This window comes from Ascaphus truei, chromosome 2 (assembly GCF_040206685.1).
Source record: "Ascaphus truei isolate aAscTru1 chromosome 2, aAscTru1.hap1, whole genome shotgun sequence".
Lineage (NCBI taxonomy): Eukaryota > Metazoa > Chordata > Amphibia > Anura > Ascaphidae > Ascaphus > Ascaphus truei.
Window position 1 is genome coordinate 137602478 of NC_134484.1, and position 17304 is coordinate 137619781.

Sequence of the window (17304 nt, forward strand, 5' to 3'; positions counted from 1 at the left end):
CGCCCCCAACACACACACAAGGATCAATCAGGCATAAAGACTGCTCACCTGTATCCTCCTTTGGACAGCCTATCCAGGACAGCTCCATGCACTCCTCCAGGACTGCCTCCTCTTCCTATTGGTCAGCTACGCTTTATATTGCCTGTCCTGTATACAGTCTGCTCACAGGTAACGCACTGGCATGGGCTTCCCCGATCTGGGAACTGCGACCTGAGATTACCCGAGATTACGCAGCCTTCAGACGTGATTTTCGACAGGTCTTCGATACCCCCGCACGACAAGAAACTGCTTCTGATTCCCTGCTGCACCTTACACAGGGACGTCGGCCTGTGGCCCAATATGCCTTGGAATTCAGGACCATAGCAGCTGAGACTCGTTGGGGTCAGGAGGCCTTAGTCTCCGTCTTCTGGAATGGCCTATCGGATTCCCTGAAGGATGAACTCGCCTCTCAACCCAGGCCAGGACAATCGTATGGATCAGCGCCTTCAGGTACGCCGCGCTCAGCGTCAGCAATCCCGGTCTACGCCTTTCCGTGCTTCCTTCTCCAGGTTTTCTACTACCCCGAGACCCGTTTTCTCTCCGCTGCCTGCGCTGGAAGCTCCTGAGCCGATGCAATTCGGAGTCCAACAACCTCAGGTGCCCTTGCGACAGCTTCGCTCAGCCGGAGAGTCGTGCCTTCATTGCGGATCTTCTCAACAGCGTACCCGTGACAATCCACCACCTTCGGGAAACGACCAAACCCAGTGAGTACAAAGGGGCGCTTTCTGGGTGCTAAATCTCCTTGCCCCCTACTCAGAAGGGAACTCCCCAAAAGATTGACCATTCCCGTTTCCCTTTCTGGTCCTACCTTCCGTACCTCCACAGCAGCGTTTATCGATTCCGGCTCAGGAGGGAACTTCATGGATCAGACATTTTCTGAACAGAATCAGATCCCACTGTCCAAGAAGAACTCCCCCGTTGCCTTGGTCGGGATAGATAATCGTCCTCTCACTCCGGCATATATCTCCTTGGAGACCGGACCTATCACCCTTTCTACTCATTCCCACAAAGAAACCCTAGGCTTTGACGTGATTCATGCCCCGGGTACACCGATTACGCTCGGACTGCACTGGTTACAGAAGCACAATCCGCTCATCGATTGGGTATCTCCTAATCCCATTGACTGGAGGTCAAGGTCAGAAGAATCTTCAGTGTCTACTGAGCGACCGTCCTTTCTTTTAGCTAACACATCCAATCCTCAGAGGGAGTTACCTTCTTCTTACGTTGAATTTTTCGACGTTTTTAGCAAGACGCAGTCTGAGCTCCTACCTCCTCATCGTCCCTACGATTGTCCGATTGACCTGGTACCCGGATACACCTTGCCAAAGGCCAAATCTTACCCTCTCTCGTTGCCTGAGACGGAAGCCATGGACGAATATATTCGTGAGAACCTTAAACGGGGCTTTATACGTCATTCCAACTTCCCGCGGGGGCAGGATTCTTCTTCGTCAAGAAGAAGGATGGTACTCTCAGACCATGTATTGATTACCGGGGTCTGAACCATATTACGGTGAAAAATCGTTATCCACTCCCACTCATCTCCGAACTCTTTCGACAGATTTCAGGGGGCCAACCTCTTTACCAAACTTGACCTCCGTGGGGCATACAACCTCATCCGCATCCGAGAGGGCGATGAATGGAAAACTGCTTTCAACACCCGTAGTGGACACTACGAATACCTAGTGATGCCCTTCGGTTTGTGCAATGCACCAGCAGTTTTTCAGGACTTTATTAATGACATCTTTCGGAATGTTCTCAATCGTTTTGTCATTGTTTACCTGGATGACATTCTTATTTTTTCCCAAAACTTACAGGATCATATCATTCACACGAAGTTTGTGCTTTCACGCCTCCGAGAGAACCGGTTATATGCTAAAATGGAGAAATGCCTTTTTCACCAGTCTACCACTTCCTTTCTTGGGTATATTATCTCCAACAGAGGCTTAGCCATGGACCCAGAGAAACTGAAAGCCGTCATGGATTGGCCGCAACCCAATTCCCTCAAATCCATTCAACGATTCTTAGGTTTTTCCCAACTATTACCGGAAATGTATCCGTAATTTTTCTACTATCATCGCTCCTATCACTACACTGACCAAAAAAGGGGCGGATCCTTCATCTTGTTCACCAGAGGCAGTCTCGGCTTTCAAAACGCTGAAACAAGCCTTTGTCTCCGCTCCCATCCTTCGACATCCGAACACTAATTTCCCATTAACCCTAGAGGTTGATGCTTCGGACTGTGGGGCAGGTGCGGTTCTCTCTCAGAAATTTTCTCCCCAGGACAAACTTCACCCTTGCGGGTTTTTCTCCAAAAAGTTTTCTCCTGCAGAAAGAAATTATGACGTGGGCAATAGGGAACTTTTGGCCGTCAAGATGGCTCTTCAAGAATGGAGACATCTTCTGGATGGGTCAAAAGAGCCATTCATTATTCTCACGGACCATAAAAACCTATTGTACATTGAGAATGCCCGTCGTTTAGGTCCTCGCCAAGCCCGATGGTCGTTATTTTTCTCCAGATTTAATTTTGTTCTCTCATATATTCCCGGCACAAAGAACGTCAAAGCGGATGCCCTCTCCAGGCAATACTCTTCTGAAGAGAGACCGGAAAAGACCACGAGTCCATCCTTCCTAAACAAAGGATCATTGCGGCTGTGGCGTTCAAGAATCTTGAGAAGATCATTAAATCACAAAAACATCTTCCGACCGGTCTTGAGGTTCCGAAAGACTCTTTGTACGTAGAGCCCAGATTCGTTCCTGAGGTACTGGAATGGGGACATGCCGTCCGCTCGGCAGGGCATCCAGGATTCAAGAAGACGTTGGATCTCATCCGTCGCACTTTCTGGTGGCCCAATATGGTTAAAACCATTCTTGAATTTACACTGTCCGGTATGTGCACGTAACAAAATTCCTCGTCAGAAACCTCAGGGTCTTCTCTTACCCTTACCCATTCCGGAACGTCCCTGGTCCCACATATCGATGGATTTTATTGTGGAGTTGCCTAGGTCGAATGGCATGAACACCATTCTTGTGGTAGTGGACCGGTTTTCCAAGATGGCACATTTTATTCCTCTCAAAGGATTACCCTCCTCACCCGCCCTGGCTGATATTTTCTCCAAAGAGATTTTCCGTATCCATGGGATTCCCACATCCATCGTGTCTGATCGGGGCTCCCAGTTCGTCTCCAAATTCTGGAGGAATTTCACCAAGAGACTGGGTATGTCATCTTCCTTTTCTTCTGGATATCACCCCCAATCCAACGGACAGACCGAGAGGGTTAATCAATCCCTCGAGAAATACTTAAGGTGCTTTGTCTCTAATTCTCAGGATGACTGGGCAGAATTACTTATCTGGGCTGAGTACGCTTTTAATTCTTCCATGAATGAGTCTACCCGTGAGACCCCCTTCTTTATCAACTACGGATTCCATCCGGCTCGCCTACCGATTGCTAAAGACTCCTCTGGAGTACCAGCCGTGGACGAGCATATTGCTCTCCTACAAGACTCTTGGTCCAGAATCCAATCTGCACTACAAAAAGCATCCTTGACAGCTAAAACCCAGGCTGATCGTCACCGTCGTCCGGCACCTAACTACAAACCAGGGGACAAGGTTTGGCTATCATCCAAGAACATCCATCTCAAAACTCCTTCCCTCAAATTGGCTCCTAGGTTTCTGGGTCCCTTTTCCATCATGGAGCAGGTTAATCCAGTTTCCTTCCGACTCCAACTTCCTCAAAGCATGAAGATTCCGAATGTCTTTCACACCTCGCTTCTCAAGCCATTCATCTCCAGTAGCCTCTTTCCGGACCACACTTCTAAACCAGATCCTGTGATGGTACAGGGTAACGAAGAGTACGAGATACAGGCTTTACTGGATTCCTGTCTTTCGAGAGGTAAAATTCACTTCTTGGTCCACTGGAAAGGTTTTGGACCCGAAGAGAGGTCATGGGTACCCCTGAAAGATATTCATGCTCCAGGACTCCTCAAACGCTTCCGAAAGAAGTTTCCATCAAAATCATGGAAGGATCGTCCTGAGGCCGATCCTGAAGGGGGGGGTACTGTGAGGACTCTGGGATCGCGGCACCTGCGTCCTGGTCCCTCCTCACCTACATTAAACCCCGCTGCCGTGGCGCGCACTCCTCGCTGGCGTCACTTACCTCCCGCGGCTCTGGGGGTTCCCCGTCGTCCTCTGCGGGTTCCCCGTCGTCCTCTGCGGTCTTGCGCTCCTGCGGGATCTTCCCTCTCTCATGCGGCTGCTACCGTTTACAAGCGCGCGCCCGTCTCTGTTGCAGAGCACGCGCAGGACTCTCTTAATTTATTCACTGCTCATGCAGTGAGGCTCCGCCCCCAACACACACACAAGGATCAATCAGGCATAAAGACTGCTCACCTGTATCCTCCTTTGGACAGCCTATCCAGGACAGCTCCATGCACTCCTCCAGGACTGCCTCCTCTTCCTATTGGTCAGCCACGCTTTATATTGCCTGTCCTGCCATTCAGTCATTGCTCGACATAGTTTCCACTAGGATCACTATTCTGGCATTCTCTCTCTCATTCACTCAGGTTACGACTTGGCTTGGCGGACGTCCTTCTCTGGCTCTCGACCCCTGCTTGGACAACGACCTTCCGGAATTCTCCAATCCCTGACCTTGGCTAAAATGGCAACGACGACGGCACTTCTACACCGGTACCGGCAAGTATTGCTAGCTAAACGTCACCTGGCCTGGCAACGCCAAAATCACCACACTCCGGACACGCTCCTTTTGCTGCGGGTGCGTGCCCATATACGTTCCTCACCTCAGAAGGGACGGGTCTGGTCTGCGGGCAGTACCGGCGTAACAGTAACACACACCTGAAGGCTCCAGACCAGCAAACTGATAAAACTTCGGCTTTTATAGATGTGGTCACACATCCTGATGATCAATTAATCGAGGTCATTTGATTAGCAGCACCTGTCTACTACTTAGCATCTTAATTCCTATGGAAGCAGCAAGGATGTACTTGGGTTTTACATAGCTTCTCCATTTTGGCTTTATTTTTGTAAATAAATCATGACACAATGTAATATGTCATGTACTGTTGTTCATCTGAGGTTGTATTTACCTAATTTTAAGACCTGCTAAGGAAGTGTTTTGGACTGTTAGTATGTCCTGATATGTAAAACCATAGAATTCAAAGAGGATGTTCTTTCTTTTTCACACAACTGAATGACATACCATCAGTATATCATAGTTCACGTAGTAAAGTGTTTTTGTTATAAACCTCTGTGTACATGACATAACCGTCTGTAAATAAGTGCTTCAGTCTGAGTCCAACTTTTTAATTTTACATTTTAAAACTTATATCTTAACATTTTGCAAGCATTTATAACATATGCACCATGTATATTAATATTACCTTTGGTTTAAAGGGAGGTTTGTGTGCAAAATTGCACTTAGCTGCCTAAGCAGCTGCAAATAAATTAGCAGGAACAGGCACTCCAAAGCCCTTTGCAGGCCAGATTTGGTGTACAGGGATGCAAGTTGAAGAGCCCTGATCTACATGATGGAATTAGCCTCTTTCCGTGTATAAATCATTTGCCAGCTGTTGAAATGCCATTTGTCATAGTGTTGAATTAATGTAATGTAATACGTAAAAGATGCTATTTTGTGTTGTGCAATGTTAATCTAGTGTTGCATATATTAAGAAACATTAAGACACTAAACAGTATAGTTACTACATCTACCGTCTATCCCTTGGTACAAGGTTGCACAAACTTGCTGCACCCCTCTGCCTGCTCAGCTCCAGTGCTCGCACCTCCCCCCTTTACTAGGATCCGGTTCATGTTACGTCACATGACGCCGTATTGTTGCCATGGCGACGCGCTGCCCGAAGCCAAGATAAGTAAGTTTCAGAGGCCTCGCGCGCTCCCCAGCATTTCATTGAAATGCCTTTGGGGAAGCGCGGGGCTTCTGTAACTGCCGCCACCCACCCCCCCTACCTTAGTATACTCTCCTAACCCAGTTAGGGAACTAGTGCTGTAAATAAGAGCCCCCAGATGACTATTACTTTGGTTTATGCAAAGAATGTGTACCACGAAGAGTCTGGGTGGGAGGGTGCGGACTGCTGTCCTAATCCCGTTGCATGCGACGACCATATTGTTTATGGGCCACTGCCTCTTTAGGCCTGGGCGCCCCTCTGCAGGCTGCTTGGCCGGTCTGCAAGGCCCTCCCCTTGGCCGGTCTGCAAGGCCCTCCCCTTGGCCGGTCTGCAAGGCCCTCCCCTTGGCCGGTCTGCAAGGCCCTCCCCTTGGCCGACCACCACCCATCCAGTCAGAGCCTCTCTGTGGGCCGCAGGTAAATCAACTCTGGTGAAACTCAGTATGAAAGCATTAAAAAAAAAAAAGCTGTGTGTGCTGTGCACGCGCATAGTAAGTGAAACTTCTTTGACTTTTGTCACAGAAATTGACTTATAACGCGCGTGCTCGGCACACATGTGTCAGTCAGTGTATGTGTCAGTCAGAGAGCATGTATGTGTGTCAGTCAGTGTGCGTGCGTATGTGTGTCAGTCAGTGTGCGTGCGTATGTGTGTCAGTCAGTGTGCGTGCGTATCAGTCAGTGTGTGTGTGTATGTGTGTCAGTCAGTGTGTGTGTGTGTGTGTGTGTCAGTCAGTGTGTGTGTATGTGTGTGTGTGTGTCAGTCAGTGTGTGTGTGTGTATGTGTGTCAGTCAGTGTGTGTGTGTATGTGTGTCAGTCAGTGTGTGTGTGTATGTGTGTCAGTCAGTGTGTGTGTATGTGTGTCAGTCAGTGTGTGTATGTGTGTCAGTCAGTGTGTGTGTGTATGTGTGTCAGTCAGTGTGTGTGTGTGTGTGTGTCAGTCAGTGTGTGTGTGTGTGTGTGTATGTGTGTCAGTCAGTGTGTGTGTGTGTGTGTGTGTGTGTGTGTGTGTGTGTGTGTGTGTGTGTGTGTGTGTGTGTGTATGTGTGTGTCTGTCAGTGTATGTGTGTCTCTCTTTCTGTGTCCTGCCCCCTCTCCTGACTCCCCCCACCCCAGGCAGAGCTGCGGACCCGCGGCGGCTCTGTCTTGGCCTCTCCTCCCCTCACCCCCCCCCCCTCACAGGCAGGCAGAGCTGCGGACCCGCGGCGGCTCTGTCTTGGCCTCTCCTCCCCTCACACACCCCCCCCTCACAGGCAGGCAGAGCTGCGGACCCGCGGCGGCTCTGCCTGAGTCTCTTTTCCTCCCCACCCCCGGCAAGACGCGGCTGCACCGGGCCCGGCGTATGTGAGGGGCAGATACCTTAATAAAGCCCCCCCCCCCCTCCGGAAGTACTGCGTGGGCAGAGGCAGTGTCGGCGGGGGAAGGGGGGCAGCGCGTCATCGTCAGCGGGAGCTGGCTTCGAGGGGAGCGCTGCAGCGATCCCCTTCTGATGGTGCTGTGGGGAACGCAGCGCACTCAACCCTCCCCCTAACCCCCCCCGTTCCATGCCTCGGCCGGGGGAGGTCAGCAGGGAGTGGCGGCAATTAAATTTTGAGGGGGGGCGGCGCCGGCATGTCAGCGGGTGGGGGGAGCAGTGCTCGTTAGGAGCTGCGGCGGCGAGTAAATGTTGAGCAGGTGGGGGGGACCGTTTGGGGGGGAACAAAGATGGTTAGGAGCGGCGCTGGTGGCTATCGCCGCCGCATATGATTTGCCAGAACACAGCCTGGCCTCAACTGCCAGCACTGTGACGTCACATCCGTTTCATTTTCTATCCCCACAATCCATTTTTGTTCCATTAGTAATGAGGTGCCAATATAGAAGTTTCACTTCAAAAAATCTTTGTTTTGCTGGCAGGAATTTGAATCATTTGTTCATTTGTCCTACAGATCTACATGTTTGAAAAGGGGAAGTTACCCAAGATTGTTAACCTCAGAGAGATCAAAGATGACATGCAGACGTTGTTCATTAAGACTGCATCTGAAAGCTTTGAGTTTAAAGCCCTGGTTGATGGAGAAGGTGTAGTGGAGGGAATAATACGTTACCATCCGTTCTTGTACGACCGAGAAACCTTTCCGGATGATCCATTTTTTTCATCAAGTAAGTCTGCGTGTTTCAAAATGGGCCTTCATGTTGGTCGCAGCGATTATCCACCAAGCATTGGACGAGGCCACTATATGGTCACACAGGGTAACAAAACGTTTTAGACCTAGTTTGGCAGTAGGTTGAAACTATATTTCTTGTAAAATCTTACCTCTTCTTACCAGTGTGGTTTTGGACAAGTCATTTATATCTCTCCTGGTTATAAACTACCTGGAGCAGGTTCCTCCAGGCCCGTTCCTCCAGGCCCGTTCAGTCCCAATGCATTTACATGATTTTTCAAATTGTACAATTTCATTTTAAAGATCTGTGTCTGGTAACTGCAATTGGTTTTTTAGAAATTGTCGATAAACCTTGGAGACATTTTCAGGACAAACCGTTGTGATTATTGCGCATGCCAGGACATTTTTTGATGGAGGTAACATGGCTATAAAAGAGGGAATTAAAATGATTATGGCCCACGGCTGACTAATGGCTAGCTCAGGACACGGCATCAGAGCTGCGGTGATAAAAGACGTTCCCTTCTACAACATCATCCAAGGTTTTTCAGCAAATTTTTTGTTTTGCTGTCACAGTATTACTTCGATACTGCCTATTGCATCAATCAATGTACTGTATGTTTTTTTAATGTTAATTATGCTGTTATTTACTGGACTGCGTAATATGTTGCTGTCTTGTAACTAAACGAGCACAGGCCATGCATACGCACGATATGCAAGATGTGTAAGTGAAAAGCGCAAATGAAAATAAGTATAGACTTACCTATGTAAAACATGGATTTATAGAACGTTCGGATAGATGATGATGGAGATGGAGCTTTGAAGCGCAGGGGAGCATTCTGTCACGCTGTTTCTTTTCTCTCTTCCCTATCCCTTCTCTATGAGCTCTTGATGGAGGGGGATTAGGATTTATAACTTGATTTGAAATTGTATTCAGTATTGAAAATCCCACACCACATTTTTTTTCTCTCGAGGTCTCCGGTACCAAATAAGGTTGACATTCACGAATGCAAATATTTTTCTGAAATGGCGTGAAGCGCTTTCCATTCCTTGATCAGATAGCAAAAAGGCTATAGAAGATACAGAGCATGATGGACAGATATGGAACTATATATATATGGATAATAATTTCCTTGTGCTTCCTGCGCTGAAATATAAATCATAAGATTTATATACATTTTCATAGCATACTGTATTTTAGCTATACTGTTTCAATACATTATTGTATTTACCTTTTTGTCTCGCTCTCTTTGTCTTTTTTGTTTAGTGCAAAGTAATAATTTCCTCAACATTAGTGTAGGTTAAGCTGAATGTGTCGGATATTTATTGGTTTGAGATAAATATCAAGCTTATTTTATCATTGACTACAGTTATGAAACAGTTGACGTTAATGTGCTCATTTTTGTTATAATTTGGAGTTTGCTATATTGTAAATGCTTTGTAGCTCAAGTACAGAAGTGTTTATTCACACACTCCACCCCCACACACACACACAGCCCCACACACAACGCTCTCTCAGGATTTAGAAATTCTGTTGTGCCTTTAGAAGGCATTGCCGTGCGCGGTGCCATCTAATCATAGACGGTACTACATTATCACCAAAAGTTTCACTACTTTTCACAAACTTTTCACAACTGGTTTCACAACCAGTACTGGACATGTTAGGTGAATACAAATATGAAGTGTTTATTTAATCCACATAATTCAGGATAACCTGACGTTTTGGTCCCCAGAGGGACCCCCTAAAGAAGTTCCCCCTGGGGACCAAAGCATCGGGCTATCCTGTATTGTATGGATTAAATACTTCATAGTTGTATTCACCTAACTCAGTGCTCACACTTGAGAGTTCAGGAGAGAGTGGCAGGCACCGACCAATTAATGTAAGCAATTTTTTCTTTTTTTCATGGCAAATAAATAGATGAACACCAAATAATACACAAAACACATTTAATGTTACAAGAAACCTTGAAATAAAAATTAAAAAAAAAAACACGTGTTTTTTTACATGTAAACCACCTTCCTTGGCAATGCCATTGCATTCGCAGCTGGAGTCCTGTACGGTCTCTCCGCCTTGGGTATAAAGTAAGGAGGCAGTTAAAGAACTTGCCTAGAACTAAATACAGAACAATAATGAAGCAGCATTTCACATCCTGCACCTTCCCTAACATTACAAGGAAAAAGGAGACCAAAAGCGCACCAGCACAAACGGAGCAGGAAGGACCCAAAACAAAAAATGATTAAAAGGGCACTTTAATGTGACAAAAGACCCATCCAACGCGTTTCGAACGTCACAGCGTTCTTTTTCAAGGATAAAACACAATGTGATAACATCCATTATATACCCTCTTACCTGTGGGCCGTTTCACGCCAAAAATCGGAACCTGATGACGTCATGACGCTGCGCGCGTCATCGCGCATGCGCAGAGCGACTCAGTGCCGATCTAAGGGCAAAAGGAAGTACCACAGGCAGTGTGGTCATCTTGGATGAGGGCAGACATAGGAACACAATAACAAAGCTTTAACAAAACATTCCAGCAGGACAAAGTACATTGCTGCTTACTGGGTATGCGCATTACAACGGAATAAAGCTATATAAAACTAAACTAATACTTACTAAGGGATGCTAATATATCAAAAAAGACATAAAGAAGGTAAATTAAAAAACTTGTTGTGTTACAACTAAGCTATAAGCAAGGAAAGTGAACAAATAAAAACCTCTAGACATGATTAAAAAAATGTGCAAAGAAAGTAAACTTAAAGACATATTAACACATATATATTGCATAACACAGATTGTGGACCTAAATCATAGGAACCAGGGAAATACAACCATTATCATATATAAAGTATTGTCAACAAAATACATCAAAGAACAAATTTAAGCTAAAACTTTATAAGAACATTAGCATAATATTAGCATAATAAAGCTTAAGTTCAAGGGTTATAATGATCAAAATGTAAAGTCTAATATATTGAAAATTATCTTATTAAACCAAATTACCAAATTGGGGAACAATAGTATATTTTACGAGAATGATTTTACAAAAAATGTGTTAGCTGCCAATCAATATTCAAGCCCATAGGGAAGCGTGTTTGGAGAGTGAAGATCTAATACGCCTCCCTATGGTCCAGAAGGTTGATGTGATCACCTCCTCTAGATTTGGAAATAACTGATTCAATCCCCAGGAAGAAAAAATTGCTAGTTCCTCCCTGACCACATTCAGTGAAATGTTTAGAGACTGGATGATTGGTGTCTTTCAATTTTATGAGCCTTAAGTGCTCTAACATCCTGACCTTAAGGGCTCTAGTCGTCCTCCCCACGTACCTCTTGCCACAACCACATGTTATTAGATAAACCACAAATTGACTTTTACAATTTATAAAACTGTTGATCTTAAATTCCTTGTTTGATAATCTATTCATACCATGTGGCGGTGGCAAGGCAAACTGTAGAAAACTTTTTGCTGGCTTCATGTGTTTACATACACTACAAGAGCCACATTTGAAGGAACCCCTAGTGATAAAAGGTTTTTTAGGCCCAGAAGTTTTGAGTTCACTTGGTGAAACATAAGATCCAATTGTTCTCGCTCTACGATATACAAAAATAGGACCAGAATCCACATATTTTTTAAGTACAGGGTCCATGGATAAGACATTCCAATGTTTTGAAATTATAGAGTTAACTTTTCCACTTTGTTTATTAAATTGTGAAATAAAAAGAGGACATTTATTTTTTGATTCTATCAATCCATGTGTGTCCTGTTTGAAACCACTTGTCTTAATATTGTTGGCAAGGCGAGAATCTCCAATTGAATGTGTGGGCAACAATGATGCTCTCTCTGTATGTAATGCATTTTCAAAAGCAATGGCTATATGTGATTTAGGGTATCCCCTTTCCAAAAATCTCCTTGTAAGTTCCTCAGACTGAGAAAGGAAACCACTAATAGTGGAACAATTCCTTCTCAGCCTGAGGAACTGTCCCCTTGGTATGGCCTTTATGACGTGGGATGGGTGGCAGCTGTCCGCCCATTGAAAGGTATTCCTGGCATTTAACTTCCTATAAACATCCGTTTGGATTTTTTTGTCTATGTCTACAAATAATTGTAGATCCAGAAATTCAATGTGGTGAAAATGAAAATTTAATGTAAATTTTAAATTATAAAGATTGTTATTAAGATAAGATACAAAAGTGTGAAGTGTAGTGAAATCCCCCCTCCAAATAATAATTAGGTCGTCCACAAATCTTTTATAAAAAACAATATTGTGACGAAATAAATTGGTGCTAGAATAAATAGAAAGTGCTTCCCACCATCCCATAAATAAGTTAGCAAAAGAAGGAGCAAAACTTGTGCCCATAGCAGTGCCAATAAGTTGCAAATAAAACTAACCATTAAATGTGAAAAAATTGTGCGTGAGTAAAAAGTGAATAGCGTCCAAAATAAAAGCCGATTGAAAAATTGATATTTCTGGTATCTCAATAAATTGGCGGACAGCTGCCAACCCATGGTCATGTTGTATAACAGAATACAGAGAGGTAACATCAAGTGTTACCCACAGGTAATCATTACCCCATTTAACATTTTTGATCTGATCAAGAAGATCACCAGAGTCCCGTATAAATGAGGGCAACTTCCTAACAAATGGCTGAAGAAAACCATTAACATATCTTGACAGACCATCTCCCAAAGATCCAATGCTAGAGACAATGGGGCGACCTGGAGGGTCGATCAATGTCTTGTGGATCTTTGGGAGGTGGTGGAAGATAGGAATAATGGGATGAGATGGTATAATGTATTTAACCTCGTCCTTTGACAGAACTTCCATAATAACACCTGAGTCAACCAGTTCTACAAGGAACTCCAAGAATTGCGGAGTGGGGTCGGCGGGTAGTACACGATAGGACCGGCCATCATCCAGTTGGCGTAAAGCCTCCGTGATGTAACCGTCTCTACCCTGCACCACCACCGCACCACCCTTGTCCGCACTCTTAATGACCAATGCAGAATTATTTTTCAAAGATTTTAAAGCTAAACGTTCATTTTGATTCAAATTGTCATGATCTATATAGGATAGGGAGAATCCCTGAGCTTGAAGACGAAGGTCCCTAATAACCAGATTTTCAAACATAGTTAGAAATTGACCCTTAACATGAGTGGGATAGAAAACAGAACTCCTTTTTAGGCCAGAGTTCCATTCAGAAAAGGTAGGAATACTGATATCATCTATAGTCTGTTCAGACAAAAGATCATTCATATCTTCTAGGGTACAAAAGTCATTGAATGTATGTAAAGCAGTAGATACGGAGGAACAGAGTCAGATGAGGGGACATCACTCTCGATAGCGAGTGGTGGCCCCCCCCATCCAAATCCTCATCTCCGGTCGACCTAGAAACATTTGGAATAAAATTGTCAAAAAACTTTTTCAAGGATAATTTCCGAACAAACTTATACACATCAATAGTGGTTTCAAACAAATTAAAGTTCATTGAAGGTGAAAATTTTAGGCCTTTATCCAGTAGTGACAACTCTATGGGGGAGAGAGCAATTCCTGAAATGTTTATGACATTAGATACATCATTCAAAACTTCTTCCTTTTGGAGGCGGACCTGTAGCCCCCTCCTCCTCCCCGCCCCTCTTCCCTCTTCTGATTCTCTTGTGTCCTTTTGAAATAAAGGGAAAGATTTTTGTTGTTGTTGTTGCTGTCTCTGTTGATTAACATTTTGATAAGAAAAAACATCCTGGGACTGGTCCTGACCAGAATCAGACCTAGGTGGTTGACCCCAAAAGGTGCGTCCACCTCTCCCTCGCCCCCTAGATGGAGCTCCACGACCACGATGTTCATCATTCTCAAATGTATTGACAAAAGATACAGAATGAGAGGTAGAGGCAGTTTCTGCATCTGAAACATCAGATTCGCCACTCTGATAATCCACATTCTTAGATTTTAAAATAGACTTATTAGGAGTAGATTTAAACTGAATGAATGATTTAAATTTGTTATTTGATCTTTCTTGACTAGAATTTATCCTCTGCCAATGGTAAACCTGGTTCTTTTCATAGTCATATCTGTCCCGATCATATTTACTTTGTTTTTTAGACATGATACCACATTCTACATTTTTCACCGTTTTGGAGAGAATAAAGTCAAATTCCTTAAAACCCTTTAAACCTTTGAAACTGTATAGATTTTTTTGCAATTCTGTGATTTGAATATCAAGCTGATCTTTCTCCTTCATTTTCTGTGTCACTATTAACTCCATTAAACGAAAAGAGCAATCATTGAGGGCTCCAAAAGGAAGAAGTTTTGAATGATGTATCTAATGTCATAAACATTTCAGGAATTGCTCTCTCCCCCATAGAGTTGTCACTACTGGATAAAGGCCTAAAATTTTCACCTTCAATGAACTTTAATTTGTTTGAAACCACTATTGATGTGTATAAATTTGTTCGGAAATTATCCTTGAAAAAGTTTTTTGACAATTTTATTCCAAATGTTTCTAGGTCGACCGGAGATGAGGATTTGGATGGGGGGCCACCACTCGCTATCGAGAGTGATGTCCCCTCATCTGATTCTGTTCCTCCGGTATCTACTGCTTTACATACATTCAATGACTTTTGTACCCTACAAGATATGAATGATCTTTTGTCTGAACAGACTGTTGATGATATCAGTATTCCTACCTTTTCTGAATGGAACTCTGGCCTAAAAAGGAGTTCTGTTTTCTATCCCACTCATGTTAAGGGTCAATTTCTAACTATGTTTGAAAATCTGGTTATTAGGGACCTTCGTCTTCTAGCTCAGGGATTCTCCCTATCCTATATAGATCATGACAATTTGAATCAAAATGAACGTTTAGCTTTAAAATCTTTGAAAAATAATTCTGCATTGGTCATTAAGAGTGCGGACAAGGGTGGTGCGGTGGTGGTGCAGGATAGAGACGGTTACATCACGGAGGCTTTACGCCAACTGGATGATGGCCGGTCCTATCGTGTACTACCCGCCGACCCCACTCCGCAATTCTTGGAGTTCCTTGTAGAACTGGTTGACTCAGGTGTTATTATGGAAGTTCTGTCAAAGGACGAGGTTAAATACATTATACCATCTCATCCCATTATTCCTATCTTCCACCATCTCCCAAAGATCCACAAGACATTGATCGACCCTCCAGGTCGCCCCATTGTCTCTAGCATTGGATCTTTGGGAGATGGTCTGTCAAGATATGTTAATGGTTTTCTTCAGCCATTTGTTAGGCAGTTGCCCTCATTTATACGGGGGACTCTGGTGATCTTCTTGATCAGATCAAAAATGTTAAATGGGGTAATGATTACCTGTGGGTAACACTTGATGTTACCTCTCTGTATTCTGTTATACAACATGACCATGTGTTGGCAGCTGTCCGCCATTTTATTGAGATACCAGAAATATCAATTTTTCAATCGGCTTTTATTTTGGACGCTATTCACTTTTTACTCACGCACAATTTTTTCACATTTAATGGTTAGTTTTATTTGCAACTTATTGGCACTGCTATGGGCACAAGTTTTGCTCCTTCTTTTGCTAACTTATTTATGGGATGGTGGGAAGCACTTTTTATTTATTCTAGCACCAATTTATTTCGTCACAATATTGTTTTTTATAAAAGATTTGTGGACGACCTAATTATTATTTGGAGGAGGGATGTCACTACACTTCACGCTTTTGTATCTTATCTTAATAACAATCTTTATAATTTAAAATTTACATTAAATTTTCATTTTCACCACATTGAATTTCTGGATCTACAATTATTTGTAGACATAGACAAAAAAATCCAAACGGATGTTTATAGGAAGTTAAATGCCAGGAATACCTTTCTAAGGGCGGACAGCTGCCACCCATTCCACGTCATAAAGGCCATACCAAGGGGACAGTTCCTCAGGCTGAGAAGGAATTGTTCCACTACTAGTGGTTTCCTTTCTCAGTCTGAGGAACTTACAAGGAGATTTTTGGAAAGGGGATACCCTAAATCACATATAGCAATTGCTTTTGAAAATGCATTACATACAGAGAGAGCATCATTGTTGCCCACACATTCAATTGGAGATTCTCGCCTTGCCAACAATATTAAGACAAGTGGTTTCAAACAGGACACACATGGATTGATAGAATCAAAAAATAAATGTCCTCTTTTTATTTCACAATTTAATAAACAAAGTGGAAAAGTTAACTCTATAATTTCAAAACATTGGAATGTCTTATCCATGGACCCTGTACTTAAAAAATATGTGGATTCTGGTCCTATTTTTGTATATCGTAGAGCGAGAACAATTGGATCTTATGTTTCACCAAGTGAACTCAAAACTTCTGGGCCTAAAAAACCTTTTATCACTAGGGGTTCCTTCAAATGTGGCTCTTGTAGTGTATGTAAACACATGAAGCCAGCAAAAAGTTTTCTACAGTTTGCCTTGCCACCGCCACATGGTATGAATAGATTATCAAACAAGGAATTTAAGATCAACAGTTTTATAAATTGTAAAAGTCAATTTGTGGTTTATCTAATAACATGTGGTTGTGGCAAGAGGTACGTGGGGAGGACGACTAGAGCCCTTAAGGTCAGGATGTTAGAGCACTTAAGGCTCATAAAATTGAAAGACACCAATCATCCAGTCTCTAAACATTTCACTGAATGTGGTCAGGGAGGAACTAGCAATTTTTTCTTCCTGGGGATTGAATCAGTTATTTCTAAATCTAGAGGAGGTGATCACATCAACCTTCTGGACCGTAGGGAGGCGTATTGGATCTTCACTCTCCAAACGCGCTTCCCTATGGGCTTGAATATTGATTGGCAGCTAACACATTTCTTGTAAAATCATTCTCGTAAAATATACTATTGTTCCACAATTTGGTAATTTGGTTTAATAAGATAATTTTCAATATATTAGACTTTACATTTTGATCATTATAACCCTTGAACTTAAGCTTTATTATTCTAATTTTATGCTAATGTTCTTATAAAGGTTTAGCTTAAATTTGTTCTTTGATGTATTTTGTTGACAATACTTTATATATGATAATGGTTGTATTTCCCTGGTTCCTATGATTTAGGTCCACAATCTGTGTTATGCAATATATATGTGTTAATATGTCTTTAAGTTTACTTTCTTTGCACATTTTTTTAATCATGTCTAGAGGTTTTTATTTGTTCACTTTCCTTGCTTATAGCTTGGTTGTAACACAAC

General features: G+C 43.3%; 1 protein-coding gene across 3 annotated transcripts in view; it reads left to right on the plus strand.

Annotated features, from left to right (window-relative positions):
• SMCHD1 (structural maintenance of chromosomes flexible hinge domain containing 1) overlaps nt 1-17304 on the plus strand; it is a 130062-nt gene that overhangs the window by 32757 nt on the left and 80001 nt on the right. For all 3 annotated transcript variants that reach the window (XM_075585265.1, XM_075585263.1, XM_075585266.1), the window contains exon 10: nt 7877-8087. In XM_075585265.1, the coding sequence (XP_075441380.1) occupies nt 7877-8087 (211 nt within the window). The remainder of the gene's footprint in view (nt 1-7876; nt 8088-17304) is intronic.